Source organism: Phocoena phocoena, chromosome 1 (genome assembly GCF_963924675.1).
Source record: "Phocoena phocoena chromosome 1, mPhoPho1.1, whole genome shotgun sequence".
In the NCBI taxonomy this organism is placed as follows: domain Eukaryota; kingdom Metazoa; phylum Chordata; class Mammalia; order Artiodactyla; family Phocoenidae; genus Phocoena; species Phocoena phocoena.
In genome coordinates this window covers 28,618,189-28,646,130 of record NC_089219.1, presented here as the reverse complement: position 1 = coordinate 28,646,130, position 27,942 = coordinate 28,618,189, and the positions used below count along the sequence as shown (strand labels likewise).

The window sequence follows — 27,942 nt, the reverse complement described above, 5'->3', positions numbered from 1 at the left end:
ATGACGGGAGAAGTGGTTTCCGAGGTGAGTTTATGCACTTGCCTCTATCTGAAGCTGCGGAGGCCCGGCGCGAAGGGGTGTGGTGGGGCAGGGGTCGAGCCGGCCGAGTGGGTCGTGGAGGCTGGGAGGACTACAGCTCCCGGCGTGCACTGCGGCGGCGCGGCTCCGCGGAGATAAAACTACAGGCCCCGAGCGCTCGGGACCCCGCGGTCGATCCCGGCGCTGGGGTCCCCGCGCCTCGGTCCCCTCGGGGAGGTTGCGCCTGGTCTTTGCGGCGCGCGCAGCCCGCCGCCAGCCTCTGCTCAGCCCGCCCCTTTGGCGCGTTTCCTGCGGCGGGAGCTCTTCCTCCAACTGCGCCCCAAAAAGGAGGAAGGACCAGGCCGAACCGGGCCGCTAGGGTGAGGGGCAGCATTAACTGTAAATGGACGGCAGGAGTCTTAGACACTTCGAAATTGGGTCTGGAAGAGGCCTCTGAGGTCATCACACAGGGTCCCGAGAGGTGAAGGTACCAGTCTCGGAGCCTTCCGGGAGGTGACTGGCTGGTCGCTGTCGGAATTGGCGTAGAAACGACATCTGTTTCCAGATCTGTGTTCTTTTCTGGGGCTGAGACTGGAGTGAGACACCGGTCTTGGGAGCAAAATTTAACGGGGCGCTTTAAGATAATTTTTAAAATTAATTTTTACTGAAGTATAGTTGAATTATAATGTGTTAATTACTGCTGTACAGCAAAGTGACTCAGTTATACATATATGTACATTCTTTTTCTTATTCTTTTCCGTTGTGTTTATCACAGGATATTGAATAGAGTTCCCTGTGCTATACAGTAGGACCTTGTGGTTCAAGATAATACTTTAATGCAGTATTTTTTAAAATAAAAATTAATGCAAAAAATTCCATTATTTGATTTTGAACAAAATATCAAACTTGGAAACGAAGACAAGATCCGACCCTGTGTTTGCACTACTCTGTCTCACTCACCTCACACTCATCCTGGCCCTGGTTCAAAATAAACTTTATTTACAAAAGCAAGCAGCTGACCTCATGAGTCATAATTTGTCCGTTTGATTTTTTATTTTAATATTGCACTAAAATATCTTGATTACTGAGTATTTTGAGACCTTCTAGCCTCACCCTGTTCCTGGCCCTGACTGTCGCTGGTTCTGCTGCAGATTGCCTAGAATACAGTGATTAAGCGTATCACCATGGGGCTTCCCTGGTGGCGCAGTGGTTGGGAATCTGCCTGCCAATGCAGGGGATACGGGTTCGAGCCCTGGCCCGGGAGGATCCCACATGCCGTGGAGCAACTAAGCCCGTGTGCCACAACTACTGAGCCTGCGCTCTAGACACCACGAGCCACAACTACTGAGCCCATGCACCACAACTATTGAAGCCCGTGCGCCTGGAGCCTGTGCTCCGCAACAGGAGAGACCGCTGCAGTGAGAAGCCCGCGCACCGCAACAAAGAGCAGCCCCTGCTCTCTGCAACTAGAGAAAGACCGCGGCAGCAACGAAGACCCAATGCAGCCAAAAATAAATAAATAAATCTATATTTAAAAAAAAAAAAGAGTATCACCATGTATTGAGCTATGTGGTTACCTGAACTCAGTTTCCATGTCCACAAATAGTCCTACTGCTTTCCATTGTTGGGAGGATCATCAGCATATACATCATGATTCTCAGTGATATTCCTCTGTTTGTGTTATTTTTGGTTAAAATTTTAATAATTGTACTAAACATTCAAATCAATTTAATAGTTGTTTGAGAAGCCATTAGGGTGAGGCCTTGTGACCTATTACATTACAGATGTATTTTCCCCCTTATTAATAAGTTGATTCAGAGTTCTGTGAACCAAGCTTGGTCACTAACTAGTCAAGTCACCCAACATACCTCCGTCTCCTTAGATTTTTCACTTGTGACTTAAAAAAAATTTTTTGGGGGGTGCTGAATTTCAGACATAAACATCGAAAAGCTGTTATAATGAACCCATCACCTAACTTCAGCAATTATCAAATCATGCCAGTCTTGTTTCATTTATACCCCCACCCACTTCCCCCCTTACTGAATTATTGGCAGCAAATTCCACACATATTTCATCCACAGATATTTCATCATGCATCTCTAAAAGGTAAGGGCTTTCCAAAAAAGATAACTACTATTTTATTACCATACCTAAAAAATTTAGAATTATTGCTTGATATTAAATAGCTAATCAGTGTTTAGATATCTTTGACTCATACATATACTTTCAGTTTGTTTGGATTAGGATCCGAACATGACCCCTGCATACTGCAGTCGGTGATATGTGTGTGTGTAAATATCTTTACTCTCTTTATAAGTCCCCCTCCCTCTCTTTTTTCTTGCAATTTACTGTTAAAGAAACAACAGAGTTTGTCCTATAGAGTTTCCCACACCTGGATTGCCTCTGTGATGTTATTTATCATGTCATTTGGATACACTGAGAAACACTTCACACAGTAAAATGCAATAAGTGCTTGATTCTTTAAATTTATTTACCATAACTCAAAGAGTTGGTCCTATAATAGCCTTCAAAGGTGAACAATGAATTTTAGTTTGTTTTCTTGTCCAGTAATTCTTTTTTTTTTCTTTTATAAATTATTTTATTTATTTATTTTTGGCCACATTGGGTCTTCGTTGATGAGCGCAGGCTTTCTCTAGTTGCTGCGAGCGTTGCAGTGTGTGGGCTTCTCATTGTGGGGTCTTCCCTTTTTGTGGAGCACGAGCTCTAGGTGTGCGGCTTCAGTAGTTGTGGCACATGGGCTAAGTAGTTGTGGCTCTCGGGCTTAGTTGCTCTGTGGCATGTGGGATCTTCCTGGACCAGGGATTGAACCCGTGTCCACTGCATTGGCAGGCGGATTCTTAACCACTGCGCCACCAGGGAAGTCCTGTCCAGTAATTCTTTTTTTTTTTTTGCGGTACGCGGGCCTCTCACTGTTGTGGCATCTCCCGTTGCGGAGCACAGTCTCCAGACGCGCAGGCTCAGCGGCCATGGCTCACCGGCCCAGCCGCTCCGCGGCATGTGGGATCTTCCCGGACCGGGGCACAAACCCATGTCCCCTGCATCGGCAGGCAGACTGTCCACTGCGCCTCCAGGGAAGCCCACGTCCAGTAATTATTAATGTCATCCTTTTGTTAAACCGCTGTATTGGTTTTTCCTTATTTCAGCCTGATGATCCCGTGATAATTTGTGTATCTTTATGTACTTAGAGCTTTCTGTCACCTGCTGGTTAATACAAATTATATTCTCATTTTCTAGGTTCACCTAGAAATCAATGATTCAAAACTCATTTCACAAGAAGAAGCAGATAGTCCTTCAGACAGTGGACAGGGCAGCTGTGAAATAGTTGGGCTCTTGAGTGAACAAGGTTTGTAACAGTCAGTACTTTTATTTTTAGGAATAGAATGTGGCAGCTTGGGTTGTAAGGGGACTGGATTAATTTCATTATTCTCTGATTTATTAAATTATTAATGCTTAACCTTGTTTGTTCTGTTTATTATAAAAGCAAAATAATAGCGCTTGTACCCTTTTGAAAATAACCATTTCTATTATATTATTGAATGTATAAAGTGTCTAAAAGATACCATATTGCCTGGTTGAATGCATTCATCCTATAATAAAAGGACTTTTAACACCTGCCAGAAGGATCAGAACAGCTTTACACATTGTAAATAATTACATTTCTTAGTAGATATTTTTCCAGGGAAAATGGTTTTCAAAATATATTTTTAGATTTGCTTTGCTACAATCAGTTCTTAGTGTTAGTTACATAATTTCACAAGGTGATATATCACTTGGCTAATTGGATATGTTTTTGAGGAGTACAGGGACTAGGAAGAAGGCCAATGATGGTAGACTCTAAAAAAAATTGTGTTTTCTCCAGATTCAGATGAAGAGATATTTGTGAGTAAGAAATTGAAAAGCAGGAAGGTGCTACAAGAGAGTGATTCTGAACAAGAGGGCACAAATGCCTCTCCAGAGAATACTACCTATGACGATATAGAGGAGGAAGATAAGGAGAACTTACATGCTGGAAAAAATGGAAAAGTCAGAAGGATTTACAGAACTCTGGTGAACAGTGATGAGAGTGACATCGAGGAGTCTTTGTGTCAGGAAAATCTTGAAACCCAAGTGACACCTTGCTTAGAGCTGAGTCTCCAACCTGAAAACTCTGCGGATTTTACAGTTGACAGAAAGATTTCCAAAAAACCCATACATGATAAAGAAGGAATTGGAGGAAAAGCAAAAGTAAAATCAAAGCGAAGACTCAAGAAAGAGGAGAGAAAGATGGAGAAAATTAAGCAGCTGAAAAAGAAGGAAACAAAAAATGAGGTACATTTAAAAGAATAATTTGCTGTTTCTAAGGCAGGTTAATGTTTTAGAAAAAGTTGCTTTTAGGAAAAACAGTTGCTTTTAGTTCTTGAGGTTGTTTCTGCACTCAGGATATACCTTCGAGTTGATTGTCTTGCAGTGAGGTATGTGATTTCAAATCCATTGGTCTCATTCTCCATTTTGGATATGAGAGGACACCTTCCAAATAAATGAGTTTCTGACTTTCTTTGTGAGCACGTGGAGTTATTCTTTGCTGTTTCTGATCTGATGAAAATTAACTTTCATAGGATTTTTCATGCCTCCATCAGTCAAAAGTCTTGTTTGCTAACTGCAAAAACCATCCTCAAATTTTATAAGCTAGTTGCTTGATGAAGTATTTAATTGACTTTTCAGAAACAAATGTACTATTTATTAAGTTAATTTTGGACAATTGTGTAAAATCACAGCATGGACTTCAAAGGATGACTATGGATTAGGAACCAGTGATAATGTTCTAGGATGCCATATACTTGTCTGTTGATGAAGCATGAGCTTTTTCTGTCCTGATGCAAATTGCTATATGGTGTTGTAAAACATTGGATTTGAAAATGATTGGATCTTGCTTTTTCTTTGTGTTACCCAGGAAGATGATGTGAAACAGCTATTTAATGACAGTGGCTGTCTACTTGTGGATAAAGACCTTTTTGAAACTGGGTTGGAGGAGGAAAATAACTCTCCATTAGAAGATGAAGAGTCATTAGAATCAATAAGGGAAGCTGTGAAAAACAAAGTAAAAAAGCACAAGGCAAGTAAAAGATGACTGCAATTAGAGCTAACCCACTGCTTCTAACCTTTGCTTTGTTTTCTGATTTATTGTTGGAACCTTAATTTTTTTTTTTAACTGAAGAAAAGCACGTGTCAATTGATTTCAGTTTTTCAGCTGTTAATTTTGGAATTATGCAGTACAAATGATAGACGTGCTACGTTGTTTGGGAACTAGTATTTTCATTGCCCTAATAAGAATGTTGAGGAAAGTAAGATACTTTATGTTTTGTAAGAAACAGGTAAAAAAGGGGTCAGAGATGTAAATTTTATAATCTGGTGGCCTCTAGGAAATGAACCTACAGGGTTTCAGGAAGGGTATCAAAGAGAAGCATCAGTCGAAGCATCGTTGTCTGGGCTTCCCTGGTGGCGCAGTGGTTGAGAATCCGCCTGCCGATGCAGGGGACAGGGGTTCGTGCCCCGGTCTGGGAAGATCCCACATGCTGCGGAGCGGCTGGGCCTGTGAGCCATGGCCGCTGAGCCTGCGCATCCGGAGCCTGTGCTCCGCAACGGGAGAGGCCACTACAGTGAGAGGCCCGTGTACTGCAAAAAAAGAAAAAAAGAAAAAAAGCATCGTTGTCCTGAGTGTTTGGAAGCATAATCATTCTTCCTGAGATTAGCTTCCTGGAAGTCATTGTCCCTCCTTAGGGAAAGATGTAATAGAGAGGTGTAAGAAAGAGGGCCCAAGCTCCATTGGAGACAACTAATGTGTTTTCTAGGCATTAGAGGATGCTGTGTGTCTAACATTTTATATTTGATAATTATTGATTTAGCATTAATGTAGCGTGATGTGATGTTGGAGTGCAAAAGCAGTCTTTGCGTAAGCAACATCCTCTTGGGTCAGTTTAATTTTTTTCCCTGTTAATCCATTTGCAATCTTCTCTTTTAGAGAAAGGAACCATCTTTGGAGAGTGAGGTCTATTCATTTGAAGAAGAAACTGAGTTATCAAAAGGCACCACGAGGAAGGTGACATAGAGCCCTATATAGTTGTCATGTTGAGCTCTTTTCCCAGGCGATTGTGGGTTTTTCAGGAGTTTTATTGTGTCTGTCGTATTACCCTGATTCCTAGGATATTGCTTTGTGCATAGTAGGGACACAAATATGAATTGGACTGAATTAACTCTATGAGACTTGCAAATAAATGAGCTCCTGAAGTTTATATTGTTTTGATCTTATTAATGCTTACTGTTCCCTCTCCATCCTCTTTTCTTGGAGAGAGCAGACTTTTATGGGATGAATATCTATCAATCTTTCTGGATAATAGCATTAATGTAATCTCACTTTTTGTTTTCTTTAAGGAAAGAAAGGCAGCCAAGTTAAGTAAGGAAGCATTAAAAAAATTGCATAGTGAGACTCAGCGCCTTATTCGAGGTAAAGAAACCTGTATGGTAAACACTGAGGCAAACCACATTATTTCTTTGTAAGCTCAACTTGGATGTTGGGGACTTTCCTTTTTTTTTTAACAATCTTAATATGAATGAGATTATAATAATCAAGTTTAGAATTGATCTTGATGAGTGGCCATTGTTCTGAAGCCCCTGGAACATTAGTATAAACTGAGAAAATTTCCGGAACTGTAGTGGTGGTAATGAGGGAGTTTTTTAAAGGGTTGTCTATGGCCTAGCTGCATCAGGATCCCTTTTACAAACCTTTCAAATTTATAAATTCTTAGGCCCCACAGAAATTCTGATTCAGTAGGCTTGAAATGGGGTCCAAGAATCTCTATTTTTAAAAAACTTACTGGATCAATTTGATTTCACAGCTAATTTTAAAAGCCACTGGTCTTCAGGGAATTTTTTTGTAGTTGGAGCCTGCTTTTACTAAAGGCAGGTTTGTTTTCTATTTCTGGGGATGACTTTGGTTGTTTAGTTAACTGATTGTAAAGTGACATTTCAGAATGTACAGTCTATGTAATTGCTTGTTTTGTTCCATTTTCTAGAGGCTGCACTTAATCTTCCATATCATATGCCTGAGAATAAAACTGTTCATGAATTCTTCAAACGTAAACCCCGGCCCACTTGCCAGGGAAATGCCATGGCACTACTGAAGTAAGAAGCTTCTTTCCTTGCGATTATAATTTTCATAAATATTCAGTTCTGAGGCAAACACCTGGTGTAAAGAGTTCAGATTCCTCACTTCCTTAAAATTGATTTAAACGATTCATTACGTGCTAAGGGATAAGAATGTTTCACGTTTAGGATAATTTTCAACTCCAGGTTATTTTCCCTTCTCTAGGTCATCTAAGTATCAGGCAAGCCATCACAAAGAAATCACAGACACTGAAAATACAACTGAGATAAATAGTGACCACCATAGCAAAGATTCTGAGCAGACAACAGGTGCAGGATATGAAATGGAAATTAATGCACTCCCTGCAGTTTCAAAGGAACCCCAGATCACTACTGGATCAGATGAGTCTTGCAGTAAGAATTTGACAGGAAGTGAAGAGCTAGACATTCCCGAGAAACAGGAGCAGAGTGATGCTAGACCTTCACCTGGGGACATCTCGGTGGCACGACAGGAATGCAGCTTCCTTGGGAATAAGGACAGTGAGGAGCATCAGGCTGGAGGGCTTGTGGCACCTGAACCTTGTGCCCTGGAGGAAGAAGAAGGCCTGAAAAAAACAGAAGAAGCAGATGAGAAGGTGGAAGAGCCCAGCCAGCAAACTAAATCAGCAGCAGTGGTGCCACCTGAAAAAGTGAGGAGGTTCACTGTGGATAGACTGAAGCAACTGGGAGTAGATGTTTTCATTCAGCCTCGGCTGGGTGCTGACAAAGATTCTTTTGTGATACTTGAAGAACCTGAAACCAACAGAGGTAATCCTTTGCATTGTGAGGAGCTTCTCTAGAGTGACTTGTTCTGGCAGCTTTCTAGTATTTGCCAGTGTGGAGGACAGGGAATGCAGGAGAAACAAATAATCACACATGGTCTTATTCTACAGATGCACCAGATACCAGATAGAAATCATTTAGATACATTTGGCAGGGTATTAGAATGTTCTAAACCTTGTTTAAATGGAAACCTGTTGACAGTCAATGTACAAAGCAGGGTACATTGCTGTTGTTTTATGGTATGACTTTGATAAAAGCATTATTCAGTTTTTCACAGTTAGAAATATCTTGGTTCAGCAAATTGTCTGCAAAACTGAATTTCTTTTCTTTCTTGTCATTCATTCAACAAGTATTAAACTATCCACTACATGCAAGTGGCTGTAAGGCATACTTGAGAAATCTGATGTTTACCCTACACTTAAGGTACTTACGCTCTACCCGGGGAGACAAGCAGTAGGCAAATAACAGCAATACAAGGAAGTGACATCTTCTATCATGAACATGTGTCCCTGATAATTGGAAAAAGTTAAATAACATGGAGAAAAGGGAAGAGTATTCTTTGCTGAAAGAAACATTTAGAGTAAAGAATCATAGGAGTAAAGAGGAGGGATAAGTTTCTTACAATAGGTGATTAAAGAATAAGTGGAGGGCTTCCCTGGTGGCGCAGTGGTTGAGAGTCCGCCTGCCGATGCAGGGGACACGGGTTCGTGCCCCGGTCTGGGAAGATCCCACATGCCGCGGAGCGGCTGGGCCCGTGAGCCATGGCCGCTGAGCCTGCGCGTCCGGAGCCTGTCCTCCGCAACGGGAGAGGCCACAACAGTGAGAGGCCCGCGTAACGCATAAAAAAAAAAAAAAAAAAAAAAGAATAAGTGGATGTAATTACTTGTTCACTACCTTCCCCTTTATACTTTGAGTAGGGATCTTCTGGCTTGTTCCTTACTCTGTCCCCCGTGCTTCCACAGTGGATGACACATTGTAGGCAGCCATGTTTACTGAAAGAATGAATGAATGATCCTTCAAGAGAGAAATCAAGTATTACCCACATTGGGTAGACTTCCTGACTTGTTGGTAAAATTAGGTGTTGCCTCCTCTGCAATGTGATATGATAATTAAGAGCTGAGGCTCTATAGCAAGGTTGGGATCTGAATCTGGATTACACTATTCACTGTTTAAACTTAAGTCTGCTATTTGACCTCTCCAAGGCATCTTTTTTTTTTTTTTTTTTTTGCGGTACGCGGGCCTTTCACTGTTGTGGCCCCCCCGTACCGCGGAGCACAGGCTCCGGACGCGCAGGCTCAGCGGCCATGGCCCACAGGCCCAGCCGCTCCACAGCATGTGGGATCTTCCCGGACCAGGGCACGAACCCGTGTCACCTGCATTGGCAGGCGGACTCCCAACCACTGCGCCACCAGGGAAGCCCCAAGGCATCTTTTTTAAAAAATGAAACAACGCTATCTGGTTCACAGGGCTTTAGTGAAGATCTGTTGAAATAATGCATACAAGTGGATAGCATAAAGAAACACTCAAGTGGTGGCTGCTTTTTCTATTATCAGTGAAATTATTTACATCAAGACTCTTCTTCATTAACTAACATATGGTTGGCAGGTGCTAGGTCAGCCACGTATCAGTCTTCGTTGATTGAATGGGTGGACTTTGTGGAAGTGGAGAGAAGGACGTTCTTAGAAGGGACAGAAAGAGCTCTGTGTGGTGCATATTGGGAGGACGTGTAAGTCAGTTTGACCAGAGCAGTTGCGGGGGTGGAAGGGTTTTGTAACAACTAGCATAGCTCTATTAGCAAAGAAGCGTGGAAATAAGCTGTTGCCTAGAACAGGGAGAGAAAGTTTTGTTGTGTGGGACTAGAAGTTATCTAAATAGTCTCAGACTAAAAGGTGCGGTAGAACTTTTTGAGTACTTACTATCCTAATACTGTGAAATTTTTTTATATGGGACTAGAAGTTTTCTAAATAGTCTCAGACTGAGAAACAGAAAAGGGAAGAAACCTTTTTTTTTTGCATACTTACTATATTAGACACTGATAGATCTTTTTATTAGTTATCTTTCTTAATTTTCATAGCCCCAGATATTATTTTGCAAATGAAGAGCCTGAGGTTTGGAGAGGTTGGGTAATTTTTCCAACATTACACTTGGCTTTTACAGGGAACTAGCACAATGCCTGGCTCATAGTAGGCACTTATTTTTAACTCAGAATATGTTTTCCTTCAGAAATAGTATTTGACATGAATATTGGGTTTCCAGATCAGCCTGTTTCATAATATATGAAGTTAGGATCAACATTTATTCATTCATGCAATAAACTTTTATTTAGCATGGTGTTGGATGCTGTGTATGCCAGTAAGATGTAGTCCCTTCTCACGAGGAAATTAAAGCCTAGTAGGAGTAACAGGCAGAAAAGTTGGATGTTAAATGCTGTGCATACTTTGAGCCTAGAGAAAGAGTTCCTCACAGGGAGTCAGGGAAGCTTCTGAAAGGAGCTCATACCTGAGCTGAGTCCTGAAAGCTGAGTAGGAGATACCAAGGCAGAAAGGTGAGGGAGGGCTTTCTTGGTGGAGGGGACAGAGCTACAAAAGACACAAAGACAAGAGAAAGCTCTGTTTAGCTGAAGTGAAGATTGCAAGGAGGTTGGTGACTAGAGGCCAGATCATGCAGGGCTTTTAGGTGGAGACATGAGCTGGAGCAGAGACTTTTCACTTAGGAGATGAAAGGTGTTGGGAAAAGACGATGGAGGGAGAGGAGCTTGAACAGAGGTTCTATAGTGAGGAGGGTGGTGGTTGAGTCACGTAGTAAAGGGCAAGGAAAAGGGGTGCTCCAGTGGGTTGGTGGATGAAGAGTTTTGAGGGACCTGGCTTTCTCCAGAAGAATGAAGGCAACTCCTGCCTCACTCTTATTTAAGGTCCTGAGTAATTTCCTCCCCTTCCACTTCTTTTATTCTCTTGGCACCAGTGATGAGCTGCCTATTTCTGTTCCCTTTCCACTGCCACTACCTGTTGCTTCCAACTTACTGAAATAATATAAAATGGGATGCAGACTTACAGCTTCTCTCCCTGCTCTTTGGTTTGCAATGTAAACATGCCATCCTTTGGGACTGGATTTTTTCTATTAATAAATAATGTTAGGGACTCAGAATAAAAAGGTTTCTATCCAGTTCTTCTCTTTTTCTACTAAGACGCTCTAGGGAGGGAAAACCCACATCTACATGCTAAGCACAAAACTACTAAAGTATGATTTGAGCGCATTTTAGAAAAAGAGCCAAACTTGGAGTATCTTGGACATTTTATCATGGAAGAGAACGCACGGCATGTGAAAATAGCCAGCATCCCTCAACCCCAAAGGAGCTTTTCTTCCTCTCCTTTCCTTTCTGTCAGCTCTTTTACACCAGATCCCACTATGGTATGACTGACTTGTTAAACAGAGTGAGAGAGGTAACAGCTAGCTGAGGGAGAAAGGAAAGAAAGTTCTGAACAATAGCAGTGGGGAAGGAGGGAAAGGCCCTGTTGCTGTTAGACCACTGAACTCATACTACGTGTGTGTGTGTGTGTGTGTGTGGGTGGGTGTGTATTCATATTCCCGTTTATATACAAGTAGGGCATGTGGTACAGGGACCACTTCTAACTGGGATTTCCTTTCTGATTGTACTGATATCTTTAAAATTTTGACGAAGAAACTTTTCCAGTCCTGCCGCTGACTTACATCACTCATTGCATTGATTGTTATTTTCTTTTTCCATTTTTTAAATTGACCTTACTCGTTTTTAGTAAGATTGCTAATAAGCAGTGAAATGTTCAAAGAAGGAAATTTTTTAAAAGGAGACTGAAACCCATGAGAAATTAAGCCCTTGAATAATTGAGGAGTATGGTATTTTTTCTACCAGCTTAATACTTTTTTAAAAAGAAGTGCACATACTTATTTTTTTAACATCTTTATTGGAGTGTACTTGCTCTACAATGGTGTGTTAGTTTCTGCTTTATAACAAAATGATTAGTTTCTGCTTTATAACAAAGTGAATCAGCTATACATATACATATATCCCCATATCTCCTCCCTCTTGTGTCTCCCTCCCACCCTCCCTATCCCACCCCTCTAGGTGGTCACAAAGCACCGAGCTGATCTCCCTGAGGAATTGCACATATTTAGAAACTTCATTGTAAATTTCTACCCTAAAATGAGTTTTGAAGTATATTGAGGAAGTTGCAGCAGTCCATTAGTTTGGGTTAAGTTATATGAATTGGACACAGGTGTTGGTAGCAAAGGAGATTTTGGTATTTCTCTGTGTGTGTTTTTTCCCCTACAAGTTTGTTGAACTTAAAAAACACAGCTTGTAATTCTTAACTGGAATCTTAAAGGCAAACTGACATACTGGTTGGCGTTTGGTTTAGAACTGGAAGCCTTGAAGCAGCGTTTCTGGAAGCATGCTAATCCAGCAGCCAAACCCAGGGCTGCTCAGCAGGTGAATGTGAACATCATAGTGAAAGATGTGGGCCCTGATGGAAAGGAAGAGCTCAAGGCAGATACGGTACCTGTGACTTTGGCAGCTGAGAAGCTGGATGGAGCAAGCCACACAAAACCAGGTATTTGCGTTCATGGGGGTTTCTTTATTTTTTTGGCTGGGGGCAGGGGTGGGTGCCTGGCTGTTTGTACTCTGGCAGGTCTTTATGGCTACTGAAGACCCTATAGTGAGACGTTATAGAATCTTTTTCCTTGGAGACTTTAGAGATGGGACAGCAGTACCTCTAGCATGATTCATGTGTGTAGCATTACCTAGTTGTGTGGGGTGGGTAAGAGGAATTATTTCTTAAACTAGCCTTTGTCTTATTGTTGAAAAAAATATATCCATTGTAGAAAATACATGGAATAAACAAAAAACTTCTACAGTTCTCTATCAGAGACATCTTCTGTAACCATGTTTTATATCCTTTTAAACTTTTTGCATGTATTTTTTAAACAGATAGTACATGTCTGCTTAAAAAATAAAACAGTAATGCAATCATACTGTGCATTCTGCTTTGTAATCTGTATTAGGGACAGGTCTGTCGTTTCCACTCCCACTTTGAAAATACGAGTAATATATCACATAGAAAAAAATTAAAACACTGAGGAAAAGGTATAAAATGAAAAATTAGTCTTCCCAAAGGCAACTTAACAATTTCTTGTGTGTTCTGGGAAAATGCATATGCATATGCCATTGTGTGTGTGTGTGTGTGTGTGAGAGTGAGAGTGAGAGAGAGAAAGAGAGAGAGACATTGAACACTTATACTCTCTGCCAGGCACTGCTCTAGGTGCTTTACAGCAAATAACATTAGTGTCCTTATTTTATATGTGAAGAAACTGATATACAAAGCATTTAAACAACTTGCTCAAATTTATATAACTAGTAAGTAGTAGAACTAGCAGCCTAATCCAGACCGCCTAACTCAAGAGTTCATATATCAAGATACACATATTGCTTTGGGGGCTTTTTTTTTTTTTTTTTTAACAGCCGTGTGATATTCCATTGTTTAAGTATAACATGATTTGTTTAACCATACTCCTATTAATGGACATTGTGTTTGTTTCAGTTTTGGTATTTCATACAATATTGCGTCCTAGTATCAGATATATGTTAGTAAATTTTGATGCAAAATTCCTTGCAATGGAATCAGTGAGTCAAAAAAAAAAAATATATATATATATGTATCATCCCATTGTCCTTCAGAATAGTTGCACCGATTTACACTCTGAATCACGGTGTATAAGAGTTCCTGTTTCTTCCAGTTAATAACAGATATTATCAAGCCTTCAAATTTTTGCCAAATATATAAAAAATGGTATCTCATTATTTTGATTTGTATTTCTAATGAGAAGTGATGTTAAGCATTATTTTTTAAAATAATTTTTAATTTTATTTTTGGCTGCATTGGGTCTTTGTTGCTGTGCTCGGTCTTTCTCTAGTTGCGGCGAGCGGGGGCTACTCTTTTTTTTTTTTTTTTGCAGTATGTGGGCCTCCTGCGGAGCACAGGCTCCGAACGCGCCGGCCCAGCGGCCATGGCTCACGGGCCCATCTGCTCCGCGGCATATGGGATCTTCCCAGACCGGGTCACAAACCCGCATACCCCTGCATCGGCAGGCGGACTCCCAACCGCTGCACCACCAGGGAATCCCCCGGGGGCTACTCTTCATTGCGGTGCATGGGCTTCTCATTGCGGTGGCTTCTCTTGTTGCGGAGCACGGGCTCTAGGTGCGCGGGCTTCAGTAGTCGTGGCCCGCAGGCTCAGTAGCTGTGGCTCATGGGCTTAGTTGCTCCACGGCATGTGGGATCTTCCTGGACCAGGGCTCAAACCTGTGTCCTCTGCATTGGCAGGTGGATTCTTAACCACTGTGCCACCAGGGAAGCCCTTAAGCATTATTTTTAATTTTATTTACAATATATGTTCATTTTTCTGTGAACTACCAGTTCATATCGTTTGCCCATTTTACTCTTGAGTTGTTTCTCTTTTTCTTTAATGTGGATAAATTTATCAATATTTTCCTTCATGGCTTCTGAACCATAGACTTTTGAAGGCCCACTCCCCCCCCACCCATCTTTTTTTTTTTTACCCTTTTAAATAATAATTTTATAATCTCTGTAATATATTATCCCAGCGTGTAGAGCATAATTATGGAAGTTATCTCCTACACTCAATTCATGATATTCTCCATTTGTTAAGATAACAAAAGCCTAGACTCCTAAGGTCTCTGATTTTCCTTTGGGGATGTGTCTAGAACACCTCTGGAGTTGCCTAAAGTGGACACTTGTGTTGTTGTAGTGTGTAGTTGGTCATTACGTCTGAAGCATCTCTTCATATTTCTGTTAGGGGAAAAGCTTCAGGTGCTGAAAGCTAAGCTGCAAGAAGCAATGAAACTCCGAAGGTCTGAGGAGCGCCAAAAGCGCCAAGCATTACTTAAGTTAGATAATGAAGATGGATTTGAAGAAGAGGAGGAGGAGGAGGAAGACATGACGGATCAGTCCGAGGAAGACGGAGAAGAGGAGGGAGAGGAAGCTTTGGAGGAAGAAGAGGCGAAAGAGGAGGAAGAGGAGGAAGAAGGCAATCAGGAGGTTTCTGGCAATTATGTGATTTTGTTACTAGATCATGATGAATAAGGAAGAGAGAAAATCAGATTTGAGTAAGAATATAATGAGCATGTTCAATTGTATAAGAGCTTTCAGGGGCAGAGATAAATGTAGCTCACATGTACTTAAATATTAGTGCTTTCAGTCCTTTCAGCACCAGGGAACACCTGCAGTTCACAGAGCCATAGCCTTGGCTTCTACCTGTTGGTTTACATATTGCACTATCATGCTAATATCGAAATGGTTTTGTATTAATAGAAATTTTATCTTTGTTGTTCATTTAGGTTTCTCTATTCAGAATAAAAAGCACTTTTAACCTTGGCCAGGTTGAGTTCTGGAATAAATTCTCAGACAGCCCGAGACCTTCCTGAGTTAATTTTATTCTTTGTTGAGGAAGGTATTTGTAGAAGGGCCTCTTGCCCTTTTTCTATAGTATTGTTTTCCACCTAGAGAAGACAGATGATTATAGGACTTTTGGTATTAGAAAAAAGAAAATCGTCCTTGTTTGAACACTGGAGTCATTTAAAAGAACTGGTTAATGTTTAACCCTGGGTAAAGGAAGAGGAAAGCCGTGGCTGAACTGGGCAGGATGTCATAGTTTGTGGTTGGTTGGACATCAGTAGTTGTCCTGCAATCTCAGGCTAATCATGTAACCTCTCATTGACTCAATAAAATGATAATCCGGTTCTTTCATGATCTTGTGGCAGTTTTGGGAGGGTAAAGGTGAAGTAACATGAGTATAAAAGAGCTTTAGAAGTGTCAGCGTAAATTGTGTTAATGATAATGGTTAGACCGAGCTTCCTTCAGGTTTACCTTTTCAGATTTAAGATGTGACTTGTAACTAAGCAGCCATATTTCAGTCTGACAGTGTGTTTGCTTTTAAATTTTTTGACTTGTATTATTCTGTTTTGGGGTTGTGTGATTGGTAAAGATTGCAGAATTCCTTCTCGGTAGTGAAGAAATAGAAACCAAAGATGAGAAAGAAATGGATAAAGAAAACAATGATGGCAATGGTGAAATTGGCAAGTCAGTTGGCCTTCTCTCTGTCCCCAAGCCTCTCTTGTCAGATTCTACCTTCCTTCTATTTAAGGACAACTCTTCCAAGATAGGGTAAGTAATTCTCTGTAAGGAAAGCTAAGATTCCCTGGTATTTGCCCCTTTAGTAAGAAGCAGAAACAGATACTCAAACAATTTACCTTCTTATTTTGTAGTTACTCTGCTAGTGAAGAAAAATCAGAAATAGATGAAAACTCAGGCAAAAGACCTAGCAAACTAGGTAAGTAGTGACTCTTTCGCAGAACGTGACTTTTCTCTGATCCTCCAGCTTTGACACTTAAGGACTACAATTCCTTAAGGTTCCATTTTTTGGAACCCTAGTGCACTTTTCCCAGTCTTACCTGTGGCAATGAACAAGAATTTATGAATTAGAATATTTTTCTTGGTCCAGTTTTTGAAAACTTACCTGCAGTTTCCACGAGCATGTAATAGGTCCTTAGTGAGTATGTGTTGATTGAACGAAACATGAAACATTTCTATCATATGTAGATCAAAGGAAGATGTGTAAGTGATTGGATAATGGAAAGAGTAATCATAGGCATTAGGCAGAAAGACAGGAACTTTCAGGTGTCACTTAGCTCACAGTGATAAACCCTGATTATATAATGTTATCTTAGTACCATAATTGACCTTTTTTTAAAAAAAATTTATTTATTTTCTTTATTTATTTTTGGCTGCGTTGGGTCTTCGTTGCTGTGCGCAGGCTTCCTCTAGTTGCGGGGAACGGGGGCTACTCATCATTACGGTGCGCGGGCCTCTCATTACGGTGGCTTCTCTTGCGGAGCACAGGCTCTAGACACGCGGGCTTCCGTAGTTGTGGCATGCAGGCTCAGTAGTGTGGCTCGTGGGCTCTAGAGCGCAGGCTCAGTAGTTGTGGCAGACAGGCTTAGTTGCTCTGCGGCATGGGGGATCTTCCCGGACCAGGGCTCGAACCCGTGTCCCCTGCATTGGCAGGCGGATTATTAACCACTGCGCCCCTGTAATTGACCTTTAATGTAACGTTTTGGAACATGTAACTTGAGAGGTTTGCCAATGTGTCTTACCTGACAGTTTCATTCTCAACTCTTTTTCCTAAACAAATCTAACTTATTTCTGGAATCATGCACTTAAAAGTTATTTTTCTTTAGATGAAGATGATTCGTGCTCATTACTGACAAAGGAGAGCAGCCACAATAGCAGCTTTGAGCTGATAGGCTCCACAATTCCATCCTATCAGCCTTGCAACAGACAAACAGGCCGTGGGACCAGTCTTTTTCCTACGGCAGGAGGATTCAGATCTCCTTCCCCTGGACTATTTCGAGCCAGTTTGGTCAGCTCAGCTTCTAAGGTAAGATGGCAGTGGTTTTCTAATCTCCTTCCGCTTTTGCTTCCCACATTGCTAAATAAAGTGTGTCCAAGCCAACAACTCCCACCACATTGTGTATGTTTAGTTTAAAAAATCCACCCCTTTGTGTATTTTTATATATATATATAAATTTATTTTATTTATTTATTTTTGGCTGCGTTGGGTCTTTGTTGCTGCACACGGGCTTTCTCTAGTTTCGGGGAACGGGGGCTACTCTTCGTTGCGTCGCGCGGGCTTCTCGTTGCTGTGGCTTCTCTTGTTGCGGAGCATGGGCTCTAGGTGCGCGAGCTTCAGTAGTTGTGGCTCACGGGCTTAGTTGCTCTGCGGCCTGTGGGATCTGCCCAGACCAGGGCTCGAACCTGTGTCCCCTGCATTGGCAGGCGGATTCTTAACCACTGCACCACCAGGGAAGTCCCCCCACTTTGTGTATTAAAAACAAGCCTCATCCAAGGTTCTTACTTTCTTGAAAATATTTTTCTTTATGCTCCTCTTGGCTATGCATTGTCCTCCTCAACTGCAATTGCCTGAGAGTAGATTAAATTTTACAAATAGCAACTTCTGTTGTTGTCATGACAGTGAATGACATTTGTAAAATGTTTTGTTTTTGTTTGGTTTTGTTTTGGTGCCAGAGTTCAGGAAAGCTGTCTGAGCCTTCACTTCCCATAGAGGATTCCCAGGATCTGTATAACGCCTCCCCAGAGCCTAAGACACTTTTCCTAGGAGCAGGAGACTTCCAGTTCTGTTTAGAAGATGACACTCAGAGCCAACTGTTGGATGCAGATGGGTAGGTAGTTTTATGTTTCTGTGGGTGGATGGTGCTGGGTACTGCTTAATTTTGTTTAAAAATAAAGTGAGCTTCTGTCGCTCCATCTGTGCTTTCTCTTCTGAGAAAGAGAGGTGTACAGACCATTAGTATTACATTCCACACGTTTGAACAAAGTCTGTCTAGAAAATTAAAAGTAAATAGCCTTGGGCTTCCCTGGTGGTGCAGTGGTTAAGAATCCGCCTGCCAATACAGGGGACACGGGTTCGAGCCCTGGTCTGGGAAGATCCCACATGCCATGGAGCAACTAAGCCCATGCGCCACAACTACTGAGCCTGCGCTCTAGATCCCGCGAGCCACAACTACGGAGCCTGCGAGCCACAACTACTGAAGCCCGGGCGCCTAGAGCCCGTGCTCTGCAACAAGAGAAGCCGCCACAATGAGAAGCCCGCGCACCACAATGAAGAGTAGCCCCTGCTTGCCACGACGAGAGAAAGCCTGCGCACAGCAATGAAGACCCAACACAGCCAAAAATAAATAAATAAATAAATACATTTATTTAAAAAAAAGAAAAAGTAAATAGCCTTGCTGGCGTTCTGATCCTTCAATTTCTGCATTGTATGACATGCATAGCTCTTATAAGGTCATCAGATTTCTCTGCATCCATCCTACTATGTTAGGATTGTTGGGTAGGATTGAGAATTGACACTTTTGTGGCACATTACATGGCCATAACACCAAGCCCTACTCTAGCACCATTTGAAGCCAAAAATTATTCTTTACCCTTCACCTTTTTTTTAGAATTGGCTTTTTTTTTTTAATTAATTAATTTATTTATCTTTTTAATTTTGGCTGCATTGGGTCTTTGTTGCTGTGCATGGGCTTTCTCTAGTTGTGGCAAGTGGGGGCTACTCTTCGTTGTGGTGGCTTCTCTTGTTGTGGAGCATGAGCTCTAGGTGTGCGGTCTTCAGTAGTTGTGCCACGTGGCCTCAGTAGTTGTGGCTTGTGGGCTCAGTAGTTGTGGCTTGTGGGCTCTAGAGTGCAGGCTCAGTAGTTGTGGTGCACGGGCTTAGTTGCTCTGCAGCACGTGGGATCTTTCTGGACCAGGGCATGAACCTGTGTCCCCTGCATTGGCAGGCAGGTTCTTAACCACTGCACCACCAGGGAAGTCCCATGCCCTTTACCTTTCGAATAGGCTTTATTCTTTCATAAACTCTTCCCCCTCCCTCTTTAGATTGTCACAGGCTAAAGTGTGACACTCTTGTCTTCTGGTTCAGGATTCAGCTTCTAACTTTGGTATTGGAGATGAGTTCGGGCTTTTCACCCACCACTTTGTTTTTTTCCTGTAGAATTTCTTACACTCTTCATTGGGCTTGTAGGTTCTTAAATGTTAGAAACCACAGGAATCAGTACCAAGCTTTGAAGCCTCGATTGCCGTTGGCCAGTATGGATGAGAACGCCATGGACGCCAACATGGATGAGCTGTTGGATTTGTGTACGGGAAAGTTCACATCTCAGGCTGAAAAACCTCTGTCCAGGAAGAGCGACAAGAAGGAGAACATGGAGGAACTTCTGGATCTGTGTTCAGGAAAATTTACTTCTCAGGGTAATTATCCAACAGAGCATCAGGCTCACCACAGCCAAATATCTTAAGTCAATGTCCTTGAAAAGAAGCCCCTTACTGTCAGGTGAGAAGTTCACAGAAAACAGAGCTGTGGTGGATTCTTGAGCATAGGTTGCATGCACTGCTTAGCTCCTGACATTCAGAGCTCTTACTTTCTTAGAGTGGTGAAGTATCAACTTCAAACTGCTTTAGCTTTGGCCATATGACTTGTCATTTATGGCTAATATGTGTGCAAACCTTAGAGCAGTGTCTGCTGCATAGAATATTCCATATAAATGCTAACTTATTACTTCCACCTGCACACCCCTTTCTCCCCCTCACACCTCTGCTAGAACGTAAGCTGTTTGGGAGCTGTGATCTTTGTTTTGTTTGCTGCTGTCTTCCTGGCGCCTGGCACATAGTAAGCACTAAATAAGGATTTGTTGAATGAATGAATGAATGAATGGGGAGCTCTTTTTGGCAAGCCTACCTTAGAACTGTGTTGAGCCGGCATGTCTTCAGATGGCTGGGCAGAGAGGATAAAGCTGTCATTTCTTGGTGACAAATCTTTTTCTTCATTGTGATATAGATGTCTCTACTCTGGCTCCATCAGAGTTAAATAAGCAGGAGAAGGAGAACAGTCTGGGTGATCCAATGGAAGAAGCACTTGCTCTTTGCTCAGGCTCTTTCCCAACAGACAGGTGAGTCTCAGTGATTGGAGGGAACTTGGCAAGTCCGGTGTTCTGACAAAATACTGGGGTAGGTTCTCTGGGCTCAGGAATAAATGGTCATCTTAGGGGCTTCATATCCTGTCTGAGAGTCTTGCAGTCTGTTTGAGTCTCATATTTGCATAGTAAGGAAATTATAATGCTTTCATTTAGTTGGTGGGGAGCAGGGTTAAAAAAGGCAAGAAAAAGCACATGAAAGTTCTCAATGTCACTAATAATTAAGAAAATGCAGAGGCTTCCCTGGTGGTGCAGTGGTTGAGAATCCACCTGCCAATGCAGGGGACATGGGTTCAAGCCCTGGTCTGGGAAGATCCCTCATGCTGTGGAGCAACTAAGACCGTGCGCCACAACTACTGAGCCTGTGCTCTAGAGCCTGTGAGCCACAACTACTGAGCCTGCGTACTCTTAACTACTGAAGCCCACGCGCCTAGAGCCCGTGCTCTGCAATGAGAAGCCACCGCAATGAGAAGCCCACACACTGCAACGAAGAGTAGCCCCTGCTCGTCACAACTATAGAAAGCCCGTGCGCAGCAGCGAAGACCCAACACAGCCAAAAATAAAAATAAATAAAATAAATAAATTTATTTTAAAAAGAAAAGAAAAGAAAATGCAAATCAAAACCATAATAAGATACTACCTCACACCCAGCAGTTATTCCACTTTTGGCTATATACACAAAAGAAGTGAGAACAGCATCTGTAATAGATATTTGTACACCCATGTTCATAGCATTATTTGTAATAATCAAAAGGTGGAAGCATCCCAAGTGGATACATACACAGTGGAATAATATTCAGCATTTAAAAAGGAAGGAAATTCTGATACATGCTACAGCATGGATGAACTGTGAGGAGATTATGCTAAGTGAAGTAAGCTAGTCACAAAAAGACAAATACTGTATGATTCCACTTACATGAGGTACTTAGAGTAGTCAAATTCGTAGACACAAAGTAGAAGGGTGGTTGCTAGGGATTGTGGGGAGGGAAGAATGGGGAGTTGCTGTTGAAAGGGTATAGAGTTTTAGTTTTGTAAGATGAAGAGTTCTGGAGGTTGGTTGCATAACAATGTGAATGTACTTAGCACTAATGAACTGTACACTTAAAATGGTTAAGATAGTAAACTATGTTGTGTGTATTTATCACAATTAAAAAAATTTTTTTAAAGGCAAGATATCTCGTTTCCTGTTTCTTGAAGAGATTGTTGGTGCTATAAAATATTTTCAATTCCTAAGTTGGCTGACTGCTTGTAGTTTGCTTTCAACTCGTTTATTGATTTGTTGATTTGCATTTTAGGGAAGAAGAGGGTGAAGAGGAGGAATTTGGAGACTTTCAGCTTGTCCCAAATGATAATGAGTTTGATAGTGATGAGGTGAGTTTGAAGGGGACAGAGTAATCATAACCGAACTCCATGTATTGCTGCTGTGTTTGCTTGTTTTGTAGTTTGAGTTCTTGAGAATTCTGTTTGGCATGTTATCAGAAGCAATTTCCTAGAATCAAATGTTTGGGCAGAAGTTTATAAATTCCTGTCTTAGTTGAGGACACATTTTATTCTGTGTAGCTTTGCATGTGATACTATATGATTTTGCAGGATGAACACAGTGACTCTGACAATGAAGACCCGGCACTAGAAGACCAGGAAGATAATGATGAGGAAGACCTCCTGCAGCAATCCGAGAAGTTGAAAAGGCAAATGTAGGTGTTACGTCCCTTCCTTCAGTTGCAAGAAAGTTCTCCTGACAGTTGAGTTGTAGCTTGCTACATTTGCTGGTTCTATTTTTGCTTTTTGTGGTTAACACAGATTAAATAAAAGCCATTTACGTGATATCTCTTGAGTATTCAAAGATGGTCACGTCCTTCTCAAGTGATTCCTATACTAAACATCCCTAGTTCTTCAGCTGTTTCTCACGTGACATTGCTTCCAGACTCTTCACGTGTATGGAAACTCTCTTTATCTTCAGGTGTGGTCTGACTACCGCTCTATATAGTGGTACAACCACATCCCTTGTTCTGGTTGCATACTACTTTATAAAGTAGCCAAAGAGCATAAGAGCTGAGTCACTGTAGATCCTGAGGATCTAGTAGATGACTAAAATTCCCCATGTCTTTTTTCCTGTGAATTACTGTCATTCCAGGTTTTCCTCATCCTAGTCTCAGGCAAATGACCCCCCTTTATTTTTTTAATATTTTGTTGTCGTTTTGATCATGAAAGTAAGCCATATATTTTGGAATATTTCAAAGAATACAGAAAGACATAAATAAAAAGTCATCCAGGAACTTCCCTGGTGGTGCAGTGGTTAAGAATTCACCTGCCAATGCAGGGGACACAGGTTCGATCCCTGGTCCGGGACAGTCCCACATGCCACGGAGCAACTAAGCCCGTGCGCCACAACTACTGAGCCTGTACTCTAGAACCCGAGAGCCACAACTGCTGAGCCCGAGTGCTGCAACTACTGAAGCCCGCATGCCTAGAGCCCGTGCTCTGCAACAACAGAAGCCACTGCAAAGAGAAGCCCACGCACCACAACAAAGAGTAGCCCCTGCTCACTGCAACTAGAGAAAGCCCGCGTGCAGCAACAAAGACCCAACGCAGCCAAAAAAAAAAAAAGTCATCCGTGTCCACCGTCCAGGATATTTTTGAAAGTGGTGGTGGTGGTTATTATTACCTCATAACTTTTTTTCAGGCATATATTTTTATGTGGTTGAGATCTGTACAATTTTTTTTGTATGTACAATTTTGCATCTTGCTTTTTTTTCCTACTTACCATATCTGTAAGCCTTTTTCCTTGATATTGAAGGTTTTATAAAAACCATTTTAATAGGTACTCCGCATTTTATTATTTGTGGATGACTTTTGGAATTCAAATATAGGACATCATGTTGATCCTTATTAGATTTATTTTGTTGTTTTTAGCCCATCATTCCATTCTGTTGAGATCAGTTTGGGCTTGTAATTTGTCACCTGTCAAATTAACTATTCATACAGCTTTGGGCCATCTATAGATTTTTTTTCTAACGCAATGGTTCTTAAACCTTATTTAACTATAGAGTCCTTTGTTCAAATGAAATCTTATAAAGAATGGCAGCTAAAAATTGAACTGCTCAAAGAGGGTAGATGGGAAGATTGAGAAGCTTAGTGGCTATTGGCCCCTGAAGGAATTCTTCAGGAACCCTAGGAGTTAGAGGAACTCAGCTTTAAAATAATAATGGAAGTCTTTCATAAAAAATCAGTCTTCGGGGCTTCCCTGGTGGTGCAGTGTTTGAGAGTCTGCCTGCCGATGCAAGGGACACGGGTTCGAGCCCTGGTCTGGGAGGAGATCCCACATGCCGCAGAGCACCTGGGCCCGTGAGCCACAACTGCTGAGCCTGCGTGCCTGGAGCCGTGCTCCACAGCGAGAGGCCGCAACAGTGAGAGGCCCGCGCACCGCGATGAAGAGCAGCCCCCGCTCACTGCAACTGGAGAAAGCCCTCGCACAGAAACGAAGACCCAACACTGCCAAAAATAAATAAATAAATTTATTAAAAAAAAAAAATCAGCCTTCAGAAAGCCATCAAGCTTCTGCCACTCATGACCATAGGTGACAGCACTTTGAACTCAGATGACAGCAGATTTGTTCTCGATGTGAGTTGAAGTCAGAAAAACTAACTTGTAGTGGTTTTGATTACTACTAACTCTGAGCTTCAGTCATACCTCTAACTTGAGGGTCAAGATTTGGCGGGCTGTAAGAAGACTAGTCTATTACCTTTCCATACTATACTATCTCTAGTCTGTCTCCTGAAGCTGGTAAGCTTAAATACAAGACAAAATAGTTTGAACCTTCTAGCAGGTATGTCCCAAATATATAGAGGAGATTGAGAGTTCTGGCTTTAGAGTCACCAACCTAGGTTGAATCCAGGCTCTGCTGCCTCCCAGCTAGCTATGTGACCATTGCTAAGTTGTTTACTCTCTGAGTCTCAGTTCCTTCAACTGAAAATTGAAAGGAATAATAATACTCCTCCCTGAGATAACGCATTAATGCTCCAAAGCACAGTTATTGGCACACAGTATATATTAAATAATAGACTTTTAAGTATTATCAAAATGTATTATTATTATCAATTTAATCTTATTGTTATTAGAGATGGCTCTGTGTTCTGCTTTTCTCGTTGCTGTGTGTATATTCATTGTTGTATTTTCTAATTTTCAATTTTCCAGGAGATTGAAGAAATACCTGGAGGATGAGGCAGAGGTGTCAGGGAGTGACGTGGGAAGTGAAGATGAGTATGATGGGGAAGAGCTTGATGAATATGAAGAGGATGTAATTGATGAATTACTTCCTTCTGATGAGGAACTGCAGAGTCAAATCAAGAAAATACACATGTCAGTATCCCAGCAAGCCCTTCTGAATAATGAATGGGGTGTGTCTTAAGGCAGGCCCTATAACCAGCCAGGGTGGCCCTGGTTTTGAACACCGTATTTCTCTTGTTGTAGGAAAACAATGTTGGATGATGATAAACGACAGTTACGTTTGTACCAAGAAAGGTACCTTGCTGATGGGGACCTGCACAGTGATGGTCCTGGACGAATGAGGAAATTCCGATGGAAGAACATAGGTATTTTGATTGTCGCCTTTAGAAGCAAATTGTACAAAGGTACATGTTTGTCCAGTTTAAGACAGCAAGAGGAAATCAAAACTATAGCAGGCAGCTGTGGAGGACCTTGCCTTGACCTTTATTTTCTGTTATTGGATAGGAAAAGCTTGTGTCGGTGTATTGTAAATGAAAAGGGTTCATTGTGTCTGTTGAGACACCCTCTCTTGTGGGGAGTGCAGAATGCTAACAGCCTTAACTCTGCTTTAGATGATGCTTCCCAGATGGACTTGTTCCACAGAGACTCTGATGACGATCAGACTGAAGAACAGCTTGATGAGACAGAAGCCAGATGGAGGAAGGAGCGAATTGAACGAGAGCAGTGGCTTCGGGACCAGGTAGGAAGCCTGCAAGAAATTCTCCTATTCTGACCCTACTTATGAGGTCACTCCGTCACCCAGCTTGTCATGATAGTCGGCAAAATCTTGGGCAATATATTGCTGTCCCCCCCCACCTTTTTTTTTTGTGGTACGCAGGCCTCTCACCATTGTGGCCTCTCCCGCTGCGGAGCACAGGCTCCGGACGCGCAGGCCCAGCGGCCATGGCTCACAGGACCAGCCACTCCGCAGCATGTGGGATCCTCCTGGACCGGGGCACAAACCCGTGTCCCCTGCATTGGCAGGTGGACTCTCAACCACTGCGCCACCAGGGAAACCCTGCTGTCCCTTTTAATCCTTGAATTTTCTTTTGTGCTTTGAGAAGGTTACCATGGGCAGTTCTAGTCATGTTTTTGTCCAAAATCCTTTTTTTTTTTTTTTTTTGTCTAAAGCAACAAAGAGTTGCAAAAAGGAAAACAAATGCTGTCCCAAGTACTCTAGCTTCCAGGCTATACTAATTATTTGGGGGAGCTGTGGGCTTCTGTTAACGCTGTCTGATTTTTATTTTCAGGCACAGCAGGGGAAAATTGCAGCTGAAGAAGAAGAGATTGGGGAAGATAGTCAGTTTATGATGCTGGCCAAGAAAGTTACAGCCAAAGCTCTGCAGAAGAATGGTGAGCTCTTAGTCCTCCTCAGGGTCTGGCCCCCGGGATTGTTAGTGCTGGGACCTTAGAGGTGACTCCAGCCTTCGGGGGCTGGTACAGCTTACTCATGGGCCGGCGTCTAATGTTATCTTAAAGAGGTCCCTCAGATGGGGAGAGACAGTGTTCTTTCCATCTTAGACTATTGGGCAGTCGACATTGTGATTGTGAGTATATGTAGCTGGTTTTGCTTTATGTTCTAAGGCAGCTCAGAGGATTGAATTCTGGCTTCTTTATTCGGTTGCCCAGGATTATATACTTAAGTGTTAGAGCTGGAATTTGAACCCAGATATGCCTAACCCCAGAGCTGAAGCTCTTAAACACTCCTTAACACTCTTACCACTCTTGTATTTTCTTATTATTACTGTTAATTAGACAATAAGTTCAGCTGAGTTGTCTGTCTTCTCTTAAGCCACTTAAGTGTACTTTCAAGTCATGATTATAAAATAATCAGAGTTCCTATGGCTTTAGTTTATTGGTTTAGTTAAAGGCTTGTTAGCTTGTTTAGATTTAAAAGTAATTCTACACAGCTTTGTCCAGAACAAGCCTCTCTGTCTTTTCTTTTCAGTCTGTCGCACTGTGGTTATTCAAGAATCAGAGTCTTTATTCAGAAATCCTTTTGAAGCCACCAAACCAGGAAGTGACAACCAGGTTGGTTGGGCACCTTGTTAGCCTGATGTCATGATCTTCAGTGTTATAAAGGCCCAGGTCAAGTTAAGGAAATGCTCTTTCATTGGGGGAGGGAGGTGGCTGCAAGAAATGGAAGTAGATGTCAAAGGAGCCTACCATTTCTTTTCTACTTGAGCAGGGTAGGCCTGTGTCCCCTCAATACCTGGTGGAGGCAGGGAGGCGCTGACTTCTCATTCTTCCCTTGGCACTTGGAATTTGATACCAGGAATTTGATGACTCTTCTTTCCTCAGCTGAAGACGGGCTCACTGCTAAACCAGCCCAAAGCTGTGCTTCAGAAACTGGCTGCCCTGTCTGACCTCAACCCTAGTGCTCCCCGAAATTCAAGAAACTTTGTCTTCCACACACTTTCTCCTGTCAAGGCTGAGGCAGCAAAGGAATCATCTAAGCCTCGGGTAGGGAATTTGAGAACTGATTTGGTGAATCTCCACAGCAGAGTGAATGAATGAATGAATTGAATTGAATTGAAAAAAATATATATATTTCTGGCTTAAAGGCTTAAATGCTGCAGTGTTAATCTTGCACTCCCAATAAGGTACAAGGGGATTGCTACCTGCAGTGAGTAATCAGCTTTGAAACTTGCCTGGAAATTTTCTATTTCTTTTTTTTCTAATGATCCGTGATTTAACTATGAGCTGCTTAAGGGCTAAGTGAAGCTAAGTACTTGTATGAAGGTCTTGAGTTGGCTCTTTCTCTGCTCTCTAGGTAAGGAGAAGAGGTCCGTCTTTAATGACATCCCCTTCACCTAAGCGCCTCAAAACAGATGATAGCGCTTCAGGATCGAAGCAAAGCATCTTCAGATACTTGGAAAGCTAACACCACAAGGGCACTGGCACCTGTGTTGAGACTTCGTTGAGAAGTTTCTGGCATTGAAGGTTGGAATCGATGCTCATGTGGATTATCCCCCCTTCCTTCATAATCAGTGCATTAAGGTTGAGGACAGAGATTCCAGTTCTTTCCACTGCATGGCTCTGGACATCTCTTTCCTAGCATTACTTCCTGGGTTGGCCACTAACTTAATTCTTCAGTGT

The 27,942-nt window shown here is 42.1% G+C and overlaps 1 protein-coding gene across 2 annotated transcripts; it reads left to right on the top strand.

Annotated features, from left to right (window-relative positions):
* CLSPN (claspin) lies at positions 1-27,727 on the top strand. 2 transcript variants are annotated; one of them, XM_065876183.1, is made up of 25 exons: positions 1-24; positions 3,274-3,382; positions 3,899-4,347; positions 4,970-5,131; positions 6,038-6,115; positions 6,448-6,520; positions 7,089-7,197; positions 7,385-7,965; positions 12,375-12,566; positions 14,829-15,070; positions 16,017-16,195; positions 16,297-16,361; positions 17,269-17,468; positions 18,116-18,270; positions 19,629-19,855; positions 20,442-20,553; positions 21,873-21,948; positions 22,168-22,271; positions 24,772-24,936; positions 25,048-25,169; positions 25,416-25,543; positions 26,094-26,196; positions 26,792-26,874; positions 27,145-27,306; positions 27,617-27,727. In XM_065876183.1, the coding sequence occupies exons 1-25, from the start codon at positions 1-3 to the stop codon at positions 27,725-27,727; spliced, it is 4,011 nt and encodes a 1,336-aa protein (XP_065732255.1). The 2 variants fall into 2 exon arrangements, with proteins under 2 accessions (XP_065732255.1, XP_065732263.1); XM_065876191.1 differs by lacking the exon at positions 12,375-12,566.
* The last annotated feature ends 215 nt before the right edge of the window (positions 27,728-27,942 follow it).